Source organism: Rhea americana, unplaced genomic scaffold (genome assembly GCF_003343005.1).
Source record: "Rhea americana isolate MKP2758 unplaced genomic scaffold, rheAme1 scaffold_23, whole genome shotgun sequence".
Classification (NCBI taxonomy): domain Eukaryota; kingdom Metazoa; phylum Chordata; class Aves; order Rheiformes; family Rheidae; genus Rhea; species Rhea americana.
Window position 1 is genome coordinate 3,526,093 of NW_028186346.1, and position 12,623 is coordinate 3,538,715.

Below are 12,623 nucleotides of genomic sequence, written 5' to 3' on the forward strand. Positions count from 1 at the left end.
AGAAAAGAACAGGATGATTCATAGTTGGATACAGTATGTTTAATAAAAAAATATATTTTTCCTCAGCAAAATTTAACCTTTTGTACAAGAATCCCAATAACTGAAAAGGAAAAATTGTATTTGCATTTCATGGCTGTTTAAAGAGCATCAGAATAAAGTTTTAGCAAAATGGAACATTATTTACAGTTTTATTTTATGGGGAACTGAACCTGTGGTACTTTATACTACTTAGAATAGAATCACTGGTTTAAAAAAAARRGGGGGGGGGKTTTCACCCACAACCTTTCCGCTCCATCCTAGTGTAGAACAGAGCGCGCCAAGAAAAGCTATTTTCTTGGCCCAAGAAAAGCTGCTCCCAAATAACTTCCCAGGTGTAAACTTCTGATCTGTGAAAGAACCTGGATAAAAAACCCAAATTTCTCAGGTCCCTTTTTTTTTCAATCAAGTGCTAGCCTTTCCCCTTAAAAAGCCTTAACCAGTTTCAGTTGCATACATATTTATTCACTTTATTGATTTTCTTATTGGTCTAACTTCAATTTGTCCTACGACCCAAACCTTGAGAAAATGGGAGCAAAGATTACCTTGCTCACTATATTTTATACGGCTATCTTCATATTCTGCACAAATGTTTTTTCTTTCCTGAGTAAAAATAGTAAACTAAATTAAAAAAATTGTTACACCTCTCCACGTTAGCAGTTCACTGGTTCATCCTTTGTCTCTTTCCACTGAAGCCAGACAACTAACAGAAAAACAAGCTGTTTTATTTAACAGTAAAGACTTTTCCCTCAAAAAGCAGTTCTTCCCAGAGCATTCACCTGCTAAGGTAACCTGATCTACAGTATCTAAGTAGCTCAAAGCAAAAGCCTTTTGCATGAAAGAAATAAATAAATGGATAAAAAGTAGGAACACCAAGCCAAGATCTCAAAAACATGGAAGGAGTAAATCTTCAAAAGCATTTAAGTGAATTAGGTGAATATTTTCCATTAAAAATTAATAGACCCTTTTAAAAAAATCCACTCTTTATTTCTTGTTCACAGTTACAGAAATTTCACTAAAGACCGCATCTTCATCTCCCAAAAATTCAGAATACTTTCTAAAGATCTGTTCAATAAACCAGACTACACTTTTCCTCAGATTTGGTAACATCTTATTACAAGCTACTTGAATTTTATTTTAAAGAGACTCTTGCATTCTAAAGGAGACTGGATGTAAGAAGCATCTTCCTTTTAGCATGAACAGATGTGAAAGATCTATACTTTTTACTCCATTTAATCCAGTGCAGCTGCCATAATAAGCAAAAGTATAGTTTAATACAGATCTTTGMAGCTATTTCTGGTATAGACTTGTAAAATGCAAACTGATCAGAAAGATGAATATTTCTCAGTCTGAAGAAAATGCAGATACTAAGAACATACTTCAATATTACCATTTTTTAGTCTATTTAACAGTGATTCAATTGTACAAGCTTAATCTTAGTATCCAGTATGCAAAATATTCTAATAGAGTATAACATACAAGTGTCTTGTAATTTCTGCCTTTTGCGACTATAGGTTTTTCATTGAGAAAAGCCAGGCAAACAAACACAGTAACTTTTATTAATAATCAACTTTGGAAAGAATCTCATTGACACATTCACAGAATTGAAGTTTCCTCAAAATGAAAACTCAAGTATTGTTTCTTCTTTAAAAATATTTGATAGAAAACTTGTGAAACACTGCATTGAATAAAGTGTGCCAACCCACAATTCTCTAGAGCAGAAAAAAATAAAAACAAAAAACACCGTTTAAGTTTTTATCTGTAAATGGTCCTCATAACAAAGGAAGATACATCATTTGAATGTTAACTGTATTACAGTATTTCAAGCTTGTTACAGTTTAAGAGATAAGAAGGAAATTAAAGAGTCCATAATACACTAAAGATGAAATCTAAATCAGACATTGAAGTTAAATTTTCTGGAAGCATTATTATTATTTTAATATCTGCTACTTCTTTCTTTTTTGGGGGGGGGGGGGGGGGGGGGGGGAGAAAGGGGGGAAAAAAAGAAGGAAAGGGGGGGGGAAGGAAGAGACATTTGAAGTTAGAGCAGGTAACGGTCTTTAACAGTCATCTGCAGAAAGTAATACTGCACCAACAGAGAAAAGGATTGTGAAGCATCTGGGATTCATATCTAGCTTTTATCAATTGAATTATACTCTTCAGCTTCTTTTCCTCTTAATTAAACAGAATTCTTCACTGTGACAGAACAAATATATTACATTGCAAAAACAGACTAGCACAGATAAAAGATTTCAGAACAAATAAAAGTTTTCATTGGAAGTCCTAGTAGTAGCAATCACAATATTCTTATTCTAAATGAATAAGGCAGGTTTGACATCAGCTATATAAATTTACAGCRTTATAAAAATTCTTTGTCTTGTAGAATTCTTTTTAAAAAAAAGAAAATCAATACCTAATGAGGATATAATATTGCACCAAGAGCTGAGATTAATAGGTTAAATCTATATAAAGTGCTGAAAGCCCTTCCAAAGTCATGCGGTATTGTAGTTCTCTCTTCATAACGGTTCGCATATCTGGAATACATAAGAAGTTCAGTGCGGTCAMTTGATTGCAGACTTCGAAGAAAAAAATTGTGTGAGGTAGAATAAATTCCTTCAGGTTTTCTTCCACCTTATGGAACATCAAGCTGTGTAAATGGCTCTGTCACAGGAAAGGGCTCCAAAGCTTTCTCTACGTTCTTCCAGTTGTGAAAGTTTTCTTTGTACCATTCAACTAGTATGAAGAGAATGCTGGTGAATCAAATTGGACAGAGATAACAGCAGGGAAATTCAAAGATTCCATAGGTATTGCAAGAGTAACAGAATTCTTTATATAAAGTGTTACTCTATAAGATCCCAATTATCTACCTTCTTCTTTACAGAGTCCTAATCCAAGACTTATTCTAGCATTAAAAAGATGATTTAACTCTAGTACCTGATGCTACTGTACCATGATTATTTTTTTTAAACAGGTAAATTCACTAAAGAGGAGTCCATTTTATGCAAAATTAAAATCTTAAGTTCATTCTCCTTAGCTTCTCATTAAGCTACATACTCATTTTCCCCTCTCCCTTTTCATTCTCCCATCACATCCAAATCAGTTAGTATAAAAGGTAGTCATACTTGTTTTCTTTATTCCTTCTTTCCAAGGCACTTTAGGTCTCCATCCTAAGTTATGCATTTTTTCTGAATTCATTGGGTATCTCAGGTCATTGGTGGGTCTGACAAAGTATGAAACACACAAGGAAAATGATTTGATTAGATTGCTTTATTAATTAGAAACTCAGTACATTGTTGTCCTCAAGACATCATATTACATGTGCTTCAATTTTGAAGATTCCTATGACATGAACAGACTAGCCCCATTAACTGCAAAGAACTAAGGGTAGATGAGAAACAATGGGATTCATCTCATCAAAGTTATGCAGAATGCAACAAAGTACTGAAAAAAGACTGTCATTAAGAAAAAGTTTAGCTACTACACTATCCCTTTTGTAGGGCAGACTTCATTGCTGAGAAGTCTGAAGAAAGTTTGAAGACAGTTAGCCTTTGGACATCAGCAGTACATACTCCCCTTAAATACAAAACTCTGACCTAAAGATCCAAATAAAAAAATAGAGCTCATATTTTTTCTATGAAGTGTTCTGTACAGTTCATAGATGTAAAAATCCATAAAAAGTTAAGAAAGCAGAACAGCTCCTACTCTCTCAAGAGCAGAGTCCTTTCTGAAGGACAGGAACTCTTCTACAGAAGAGTTTATCAAGCAAGAGACCCAGAAACCTTCAGAATAAAACTATCTTGCATATATTTTGCTATTTTCTTACCTGTCTTTRACATAATCCATCCAGTGCTCCATTTCAGATTCTGAACTGGTCTTCTTTATCTGTTAGGGGGAGGGAGAATCCAAATATCTTATACTGTCTTTTTACACACACTTAAAAATTAGATTTGTTATCAATATTTAACTCTGTCAAGGGAAGCTGTCTTTTGTCTAAACTGAGTTGTCAAACTGCTGAAATTATCAGAACTATTTAGAACAATTCTAATAATTTTTCCGCCTCTTCCAAGCTCTTAAACATTCGTAACTTAAAAGTTCGATAGTGCCACACTCTCAAACAGAAATTGAAGCAAATAGCATGAAAAGTTGAACRGTATTCATTCATCATGTCCCCTACATCCTGTTCAGGATAGTTAATGCAGTAATGCAATGCACTGCATGATAGTCTGTACTGCATTTTCATGCYATAGCTGCCACAGAAAGGGTAGCACATTACTCTAAGGCTTGCAGATTGACTTCTCCCACCTCAAACACTTAACTGTCTCACAGTGCTACAAAAGGTTTACAGTACAACTCTTCATACAGCCTACACACAATGACTGCTAAGAAAAAGTATTATAATTGTTTACTCACTAAATGGATTAACTCCTTAGCAAGTTGGGCAATGGACATCTCAAAATTAGTTCCAATGTTATAAATTTCACCTGGCTTCCCCTCCTTCAGGACAGTAAGGAATGCTTCTACTACATCAGTGGCATAAAGGAAATTCCTTCTTTGAAGTCCAGAACCATGAATACAGCTTAAAAAAACAAAAGGCAAAAGATTCTTGTTACTCTAACCAGCAAAACTGCTTTAAATGCAGACTATTAAATTGAATGCTTCTATTTAAAGTTACATGAAGGTATCTTAAATTAAATAGCTTCTTTGCATACAATCCTTAAATACTTTTGAAAAATAATCCCATTACTAAAGAAAGCCATAACATGTTAAGAAATTGTTGTTTTCCAAGCCATACTACCTAATTATGACTATAATCATAGTTTCTGTAGCATAAATACCACACAAAGAAAAAAAAAAAAAATCAACTTACATACCATTTTCTGTTCTGTTGCAACAAAGAGATAAACTTTGGAATAACCTGAACAGTTAAACAAGAAAACTGTTACTCCAATTTATTTTAGAAGCTGTTATTCTATAAAGAATATGATCCTTCACCAGTAAGTATCACCAAGCATTTTAATAATCTTTAGTATTGTAAGTTTTTTTAAAGTCTATTCAAAGAATGCATTAAGCCTAGAAATTGCAAGTATTCTTTTTTCCTGGTGTAAGCAGAGTATTTTGTACACCATTGCTCCTTTTGTGTTTTTTTTTAATTATTATTTTTATTTATCAAGACAGGAAATAAAGTCATTATGACAACACYACAGAATGCACACAAGCTCAGTATTAGATATGCATCAAAACAGCTAGTTTATTTAAAAGTGTAAGCCCCTGCAAGATAAGCATGGATAAATGCAAAAAAACCCACAAGTCATTTTGTTGCACTTCTCCCCATATTTCTGACTGCTATAGGTTCATTTTATTTATTGGCCTTGCAAGTTAAAACATCTGCYTTCATACCCAATATATCACGCTCTCCCAGTTCACCTTTTAAAATGATGTTTATCTGTTATTTAACATCCCCAATGACAGCACATAAAATGTGAATTAACATAACTTGAGGGGAGGAGYGGGAAGGGCAGCGACACTGCTAGACATACGACAGTTAAATATCTTCTGAAAACTAGGAAAATTCCAGAACAGTTACTGTGGCAACAGTCACGTAGATATTTGACAAGCTCTAAACTTATACGTTAATTCTGGATGTCAATAAAGCATCAGTCATGTTGATGTGTTAGTATGAGACCAAAACACACAGCCATGGCTAAGCACAGACTAATGCACTTGCAAGACAATACTTTGTGGGAAAATTAGTTCATTCTTATGAAGAAAAAAATAACATATCACTCTCAAACTCTGATTCACACTGTACTGAAGCTCAGAGTAAAGCATACATTTAACTTACTTTTTCTGGATATTGGTGTGGTCCATAAACATTACTGCTCCGGGTAATAACAACTGGAAACTTAAGAATATTAAACATGCATGTGATTATATAAGAAATCAAGTACTTTTGAACAAAAATCCGTAAGCTTCCTGCAGATTAATAACACATACATAATACCCAGTCAAGAATCTGAAATCTGATATGTATATTAATAAATCAAGCTATATATGCTTCCGTCAAAAACACATGAGTATCCAGTCTTCTCAGCTTGTCATGTAACATGAGTGACAAATGTTCCTAATTTCCTAGTCTTGTTAGGAATCAGCCACAGAATGTTACAAAAACCACACAGATACACAAACACGCATAAGTATATGTCTGGCTAGAGACTTACTATTTCTTATGCCAGGTAAAGACTTCAGTTACTAACACCATATCAAGTCAATTTTTTGTCAAAAGCAATTTTGCAGAAAGACATTTAAGAAACAAAAAACCTAAGGCATTCAAAAGTAAATACTTCTGCTTAAGCAAACCCAAATAACAGTCAGWTTAATTTTTCTTTCTTTCCYTTTCTCTTTTTTTAGTTTCACTATAATCTAATCCTTAATGTGACTTGAATTCTGCATATTTTATTTCTGTATAAACAAATTTMTTCCTAGTTTAACACTGTTTTTTCAATTGCTAATGTTTTTCCAACCATTTTATCAAAGAGAACACTTTAGACATTACAGTTCAAATTTTTAAAAATGTTTGAAAATACTTGACCTTTTCTAATCCCTTTGTACTATCTCCAGAAATAAGAATGACGGACATCCTCTGATCCAATCGAACCACAAAACTAGCAATCAGGAAAGAGGTGGCACTGTGTTATCCATTTTTCTTTTATATTCTTAGTGCATATAGTACAGATGCTGTTAAGTATGGGCTTTAGTGTTTTTAAAGATWGTATTAACTTACTTGGTACCTTTCCCAGTAAGATTGAACAAAACATTCTGCAGCTGCTTTTGAGGAGGCATAGGGATTTGTTGGACGTTTTGGTGAAGATTCATCAAATTCCTACAGTCAAAAGGACAATTTGCATTACATAATTTCTTTTGCCCAGATAAGTCTCAGAAAGTTATAAAACTTCCCATTAAAACTACAGCTGCAACTGAAATGAACATCCATAAACATCTAAGAACAGTCTGAAAAAGTCACCATTCCACTTAAAGCAGATTGACACAAGATRATCTAGTTATCAAGCACTGGAATTGGCCAGAATATCAATGGTAGTATTATTATACTTCTGTCAGAATACCTCATAGTTGCAGCAATCACCATCACCACAAACAGGAGTAATTCTCTTCAGAAGCATATCGTCACTGCACACCACAGCTAGAAAATTGAGCTTTCAGTTCTAAATAAAATGGATCCTTTCTCCCTTTTCTAAAAACTTAACTTCTCTAGAGAAAAGCAGAATTTAAATCTACTGCCYTCTAACGTAAAACTTCAACAGTTCTGTCCCAAAGCAGTCTTGCGGCTATCCTGACACACCTCAACCATTTCAGTCACTTTTCACTTGTAAACGGAAACAATGTTGAACCAAGGGAAGGAGGCACTTTACACCAGACTTCACACCAGCTGAGATGCAACTCAACAATAAGCTAAACATGGGAACAAAACACTCAGTTCTTGTCTGACCTTTATTCCTGAAGTTTATTGACGCATAATTTTTTTTGACTTATTGAAAAATCTCTTTAAGATCAGCTGATTTGCAAAGAGAATAAATCCAGACAAACGAGAGTGTTCTTTTCAAGGTCCAGAGGCAGAAAAAGTTACTCACCCAAACCACTGATGTACAAACAGAAGAACAATATCCTAAGTATCACAAAGCCTATAGATTTAAGTTGTGCTGAAGGAGCTGATGAAGGCATTTAAACAATAAGAAAGTGCATAACTTTTCTGAAATATATTAACATTTTCACAGATTATGGTACTTTTGTTGTTATTTATGCCTTTAGAAGGACAACCATGTGTAATCTTTTTCCTGAGCTAAGCTTTCATTTCCTGAATTAAGTTCAATCATAAATGGACAAGAATCAAAAATATTTTCACAGAACAATAAAACATCTGCACTCCACTTCCACTGATGCACAAATCCCTTCCTGCATATGTCATTAACTATAATTCTGTTAATATATCAGCTAGTGTATAAAACCAGTTCCCAGCATGTCAAGGTCGCAGTCAAGACAGAGTAAAAACAGAACAAGCTCTGTACATTACTGAAGTCACACAAGTGTTGTAAAGAAAAATTTGTGCAATACACTTCTCTGATACTACCTCCTAGATATAGTCACGTCATTAACAATCTCAATCTCACAGTAACATGCATGCTTTCAATTTAAAAACATGCTATGAAAAATCTTAAGGACAGTTTTGATACTTATCTTTCTACAAACAACCTATGCTACAAGTTCAAGCACTGCCCAAATTAGTTCAGAGGTCATACATTTACAGAAGAAAATTACTTGTTTTGTGTATGATTGTCAGTATTAACTCCAGAAAAGTTAGAAAAATCCTGATGCACTTTCAAACTCACCTCATCAATGCTACCTCCATATACTTCATCTGTACTGACATAGACAAACTTCTCCACATTAGCTTCATATGCAGCAGCAACCAACACGTTAGTGCCATAAACATTCACATAGGTGAACTCTAGGGCATGCCAAAATGAAAGATCTACAAAAAAATCAAACAGGTCTGATTAAATTAGGCAACAGAATAAAATTAAAAAAARTTCAGGCAAGATACAACCAACCATTAAAATAAAATATGGCTTCCTATTAAATCATAAGAGGCAGCAATAAGACTTGAGACTGTTGTTGGTGCTTTATCACTAATTATTTGATTGACAGATTGCAAGGTTATCATTAAATGAAGAACTCTTCCAGTTTTCTACACATACTTCAAGATAAAACATGTGGCCTCCTGAAAAGAGGCCACAACCAAGAGCARAAGTTTGCTGTCTACAGACATTTGCATTTGAAATAGCATTATCACCTTAAAGTGGCAGGATAACCTTCCTCCAGGAAGGGTCAATTTCAGTAAGAGAAGTATCACTCAAACACACTTGCAATAGGCAGTAATATATAATTGTTACTGTTAATAAATTAGTAACTGTTGTAATTCTTAGAATTACGCCACTGATGCACTGACTCCGTGCACATCAATTTTGCCAATTCTGAGATTTTTCTGGAAAATACTTCAAGGGCTTCTTTTCATGATGAAAGGAATATCAGAGAGACTTCTCTTTATGAGTTTTACTGAATAGTGCTAATCTATAATAGGCATTTTCAGRTATAATTCATTTTATCTCTTCCTAGAATCTTGACACTTCCCTCTTAGCTTCTACACAGTAGTTTTTGCTTTATGGTTGGACTCAATCAAGTAAAAACAAAAAGTTTATATAATAACTCTTTTTTCAGTAGTCTTCTCATCTCCTCTGTTACAGTGTCAGTTGCATGTGTGTGTCTAGATGAAATCTGAAGTGTAATGTGAAAAACATCATCATTTACGTGGAGTCAAAATGGATAACAGTCAGATGAAGCACTTTACTCTTACAGCTGTGAACCTCTTAAAAGTTAAAGATGCCAAGAGTCCTTGAACCATGCAACAATTTGTACAAGGATATACAGCTGGTACAAGGATACAGTTGATTCTGTATCCTTATAAGGGGGAAAAGAATGAAAAATATCAATTTAGTATTTCAAGCAAATGCATCTCTTGAGTACAATAACAAAACATACAACAATGCTCACCTACATGTGTTTGGGCTGCAAAATGAAGGACTATATCAATTTTCTCAGTTTCAAAAAGCTGTTTTATAAAGAGAGGCTCACAAATGTCCCCCTAAACAGGGAAAAAAAATCATTAAAAAAAATGTTGATAACAAAATAGTAAACTTTGATTTGTAACAAGTGACACATAATATAAACCATTACAAAGGAAGTATAGGAAAGAGCTRTGCAGTAAAAGCAGGCTTCCAAAGCCAAAGCATGTATTTTGTATCTGAACCACAGTATTATTCAGCTTTTTCTTCAGTAGCAGTAAGAGGAAAAAAAATTGTCCAACCAAAGMACAAAACTATGTCCTGGAAGAGCAAGTAAGATATTCACATTCAGATTTTTAAATAAAAAAGGATGTCTTCTTTTACTTATTTATAAACACAAGTAAGGCTCCCAATTGAACTTCTAACAATACTCCAATGCCATGTCTAAAATAAGACCAGATGCACGTTTCATGCTTTTTGAGCAACAGCCTTAATCATATTTGCTTCACTTTGGGATCCGCATTGTTATTTAACATTAGAAACAAGATCATCCCCCAGAACATACACAACAGAACTGTAGCATGTACCCGGAATGCCRAAGTAGCAAGGACAATTTCCTACAAGAAATAAAGAAGTTACTGGAGTCTGGCTGGTAGATAGTGACACCTAGTGGCATTACAGAAGGTGAAGTGGTTCTCTCCATCCAGAGCAGACAAGTGTCTTAATTTTTTTTTTTTATTCTTACCAGAACAATTGATATATTTGGAAAAAAAGTCAAGTGTTCGACACCCAAGTCATTCTTCAGCTTCATACAGAAGCAGCAGCAGTTTTCAAAACTAAGTACAAGCTAAGAAATTTTTGATATTTATCAATTTATCAATCAATAGTATCAATATTAAAATGATAAATTTTGATAAATTATATTGATAATTTATCAATGGATAGTTATCATTTATAGCTCAGCTTAAAGAAAAGCTAGTTGGGACCTGAGAAGAAGGGCTATTACAGGCAGGGGAAAGATTTTCAAAAAAAGGTAATAGTTCCAATRCACCAACATTTTGAGAAGTTCTCAACTAACAACTTTAAACGATAGCTTCTAAAAAGTACTGTATGTCAAAAATGGGAGGAAGTTAAAGTGATTTACCTATTTCTCATCCCTGAACAGTACTGAAACACTCCAGCAAATACTTTGTACCCATAAATTGCTTTTAAATTGACAGAATTATTAATAGTTATTATCATTATTAATGCTACTAGGTTTCTGGTAAACTCTTACAGGCTGAATCTCAGTTTTCCATTTATTTATTTAATTGAAATTCAAATTTGATCTTACTTTTGTAGACATATTCCTCTTTCTTTAAAGGAATAGTTTTCAATAAATTACATAAATTAATAATTTTCTTCTAAAAATACGCTTAGATGTAGACTTTGGCTCAGACCATACGAAAGACAACCTCCACATACGCAGTGGGTGAAATATGCAGAAATATTTTATTAATTAATTGAGTTTACAGATAAAGAAATGCTGGTAGGTCCATTTGAGTGACACTCAATGAATTACTAGAAGTAGTTTCAACTGTACCATAAAAGAAAGTAGTCACTTCCATTTTGGGGAGCTATGGAAACCACATTATCTTTATACTAAGATATGAAAGTCTGCCCAAACTTAAATTTGCTAGAAGAGAAAGCAATATCACCTGAATAAATTTATAGTTTTCCTTCTTGGAGACGGTTTCAAGATTCTTCAAGCTTGCACAGTAGTCAAGCTAAAGAGAAATACCCACAAAATATCACCAAATAGTCTTCATTAAAGTGAATAAGCAAGCTCAGATCCAGCTTAATTAAGTTCGTACTTCAAGTAAGTTTGAAAATAATGTAAAAGCTTCTTTCAAAAGAAAAGCTACTTTGCAAGCAAACATGATGAAACTTAAAAAAAAAAACAAGTCTGAAAGATACCAACTTCAAAGATTCTTAATAGCTAAACAGAAGCTTAGAATTTCAAAAGCCTCCTCCTTTATTTTCCTAATAACAGTAGTACATAATTAGGTACTACTACATGATGAGCATTATAAGCATGATCAGCATCTGAGCTACTGTTTTYGCATAAGAGAAAACAAACAGTGAAACTAAAACTATACACACATACACACACATATTCAGAAAAAAAAATCAACATGACATAGTTTTAGTTGAAAACACTAAAGTTTTCCTTAATAAGGAAGTCAAAAATTCACTTACCTTATCTAGATTTACAATCAGATAATTTGGATAGTTCTTCACAAGAGACAAAACTACATGTGAAGCACTGTAGGACAGAAGAGCACACATTTTACAACAATATACTTTGTTTTAAAGTAAAAAAATACTGAGAAATAACTTCAGCAATATCAAGTGGGCTGGCTTTGTTGGGAACAGAAGTTTGCACTCAAAAAGGGAGAAACATGAATTCACAGAAAAAGAATATGATTTATTTTAAGATATGTTAACATTGATCATGCTCATAACCATATACTACTATGGAACTAAAAATCTGAGAAAGAGATAATGCTACAACAAAAGAAAGCAGCCTTCACAGCCATCTCAAAAACAAACATGTTACATCAAATCTCTTCCTAAAACRCTCTTAGGCTCTTAAGCTTATACAAATACCAAAACAGTCAATTCTTCTTATTTGCAATACCAGCTCTCTACAATATGCTCTCTATCACTATTCCTAGGTGTGAGAAGAAAGAACAGAATTGCATGTCTTYGGTATGCAGCCCTGCGTACAAGAGGCTCCCTCGCATACCATGTTTCTCCCAAATAGATATCCAGSTTCCTACATCGCTGTGGTGCAAGCAGATTAAAAACCCTTCCGGGCCTGACTTCCCTCCATTTACCAGTTTATCCGCAGAGTAAACGAGAATAAAAGCAGCTTCCTCGATTTTGTTGTCGTTTTGGGTTGGGGGAGGT

General features: G+C 33.8%; 1 protein-coding gene across 3 annotated transcripts in view; it reads right to left on the bottom strand.

Moving 5' to 3' along the window:
• Positions 1–1,001: 1,001 nt before the first annotated feature.
• TGDS (TDP-glucose 4,6-dehydratase) overlaps positions 1,002–12,623 on the bottom strand; it is a 12,045-nt gene continuing 423 nt past the window's right edge. Inside the window, exons 2-12 of one of the 3 annotated variants that reach the window (XM_085305959.1) lie at positions 11,910–11,976; positions 11,369–11,437; positions 9,661–9,751; positions 8,439–8,581; positions 6,818–6,916; positions 5,879–5,938; positions 4,908–4,951; positions 4,447–4,612; positions 3,860–3,918; positions 3,159–3,256; positions 1,002–2,769 (exon numbers count right to left, since the gene is read on the bottom strand). In XM_085305959.1, coding sequence (XP_085162085.1) covers positions 2,669–2,769; positions 3,159–3,256; positions 3,860–3,918; positions 4,447–4,612; positions 4,908–4,951; positions 5,879–5,938; positions 6,818–6,916; positions 8,439–8,581; positions 9,661–9,751; positions 11,369–11,437; positions 11,910–11,976 — 997 coding nt within the window. In that variant the 3' untranslated portion in view covers positions 1,002–2,668. Of the gene's footprint in view, positions 2,787–3,158; positions 3,257–3,859; positions 3,919–4,446; positions 4,613–4,907; positions 4,952–5,878; positions 5,939–6,817; positions 6,917–8,438; positions 8,582–9,660; positions 9,752–11,368; positions 11,438–11,909; positions 11,977–12,623 lie in introns of all 3 variants that reach the window. The other 2 variants (XM_085305958.1, XM_085305957.1) reach the window with 2 other exon arrangements.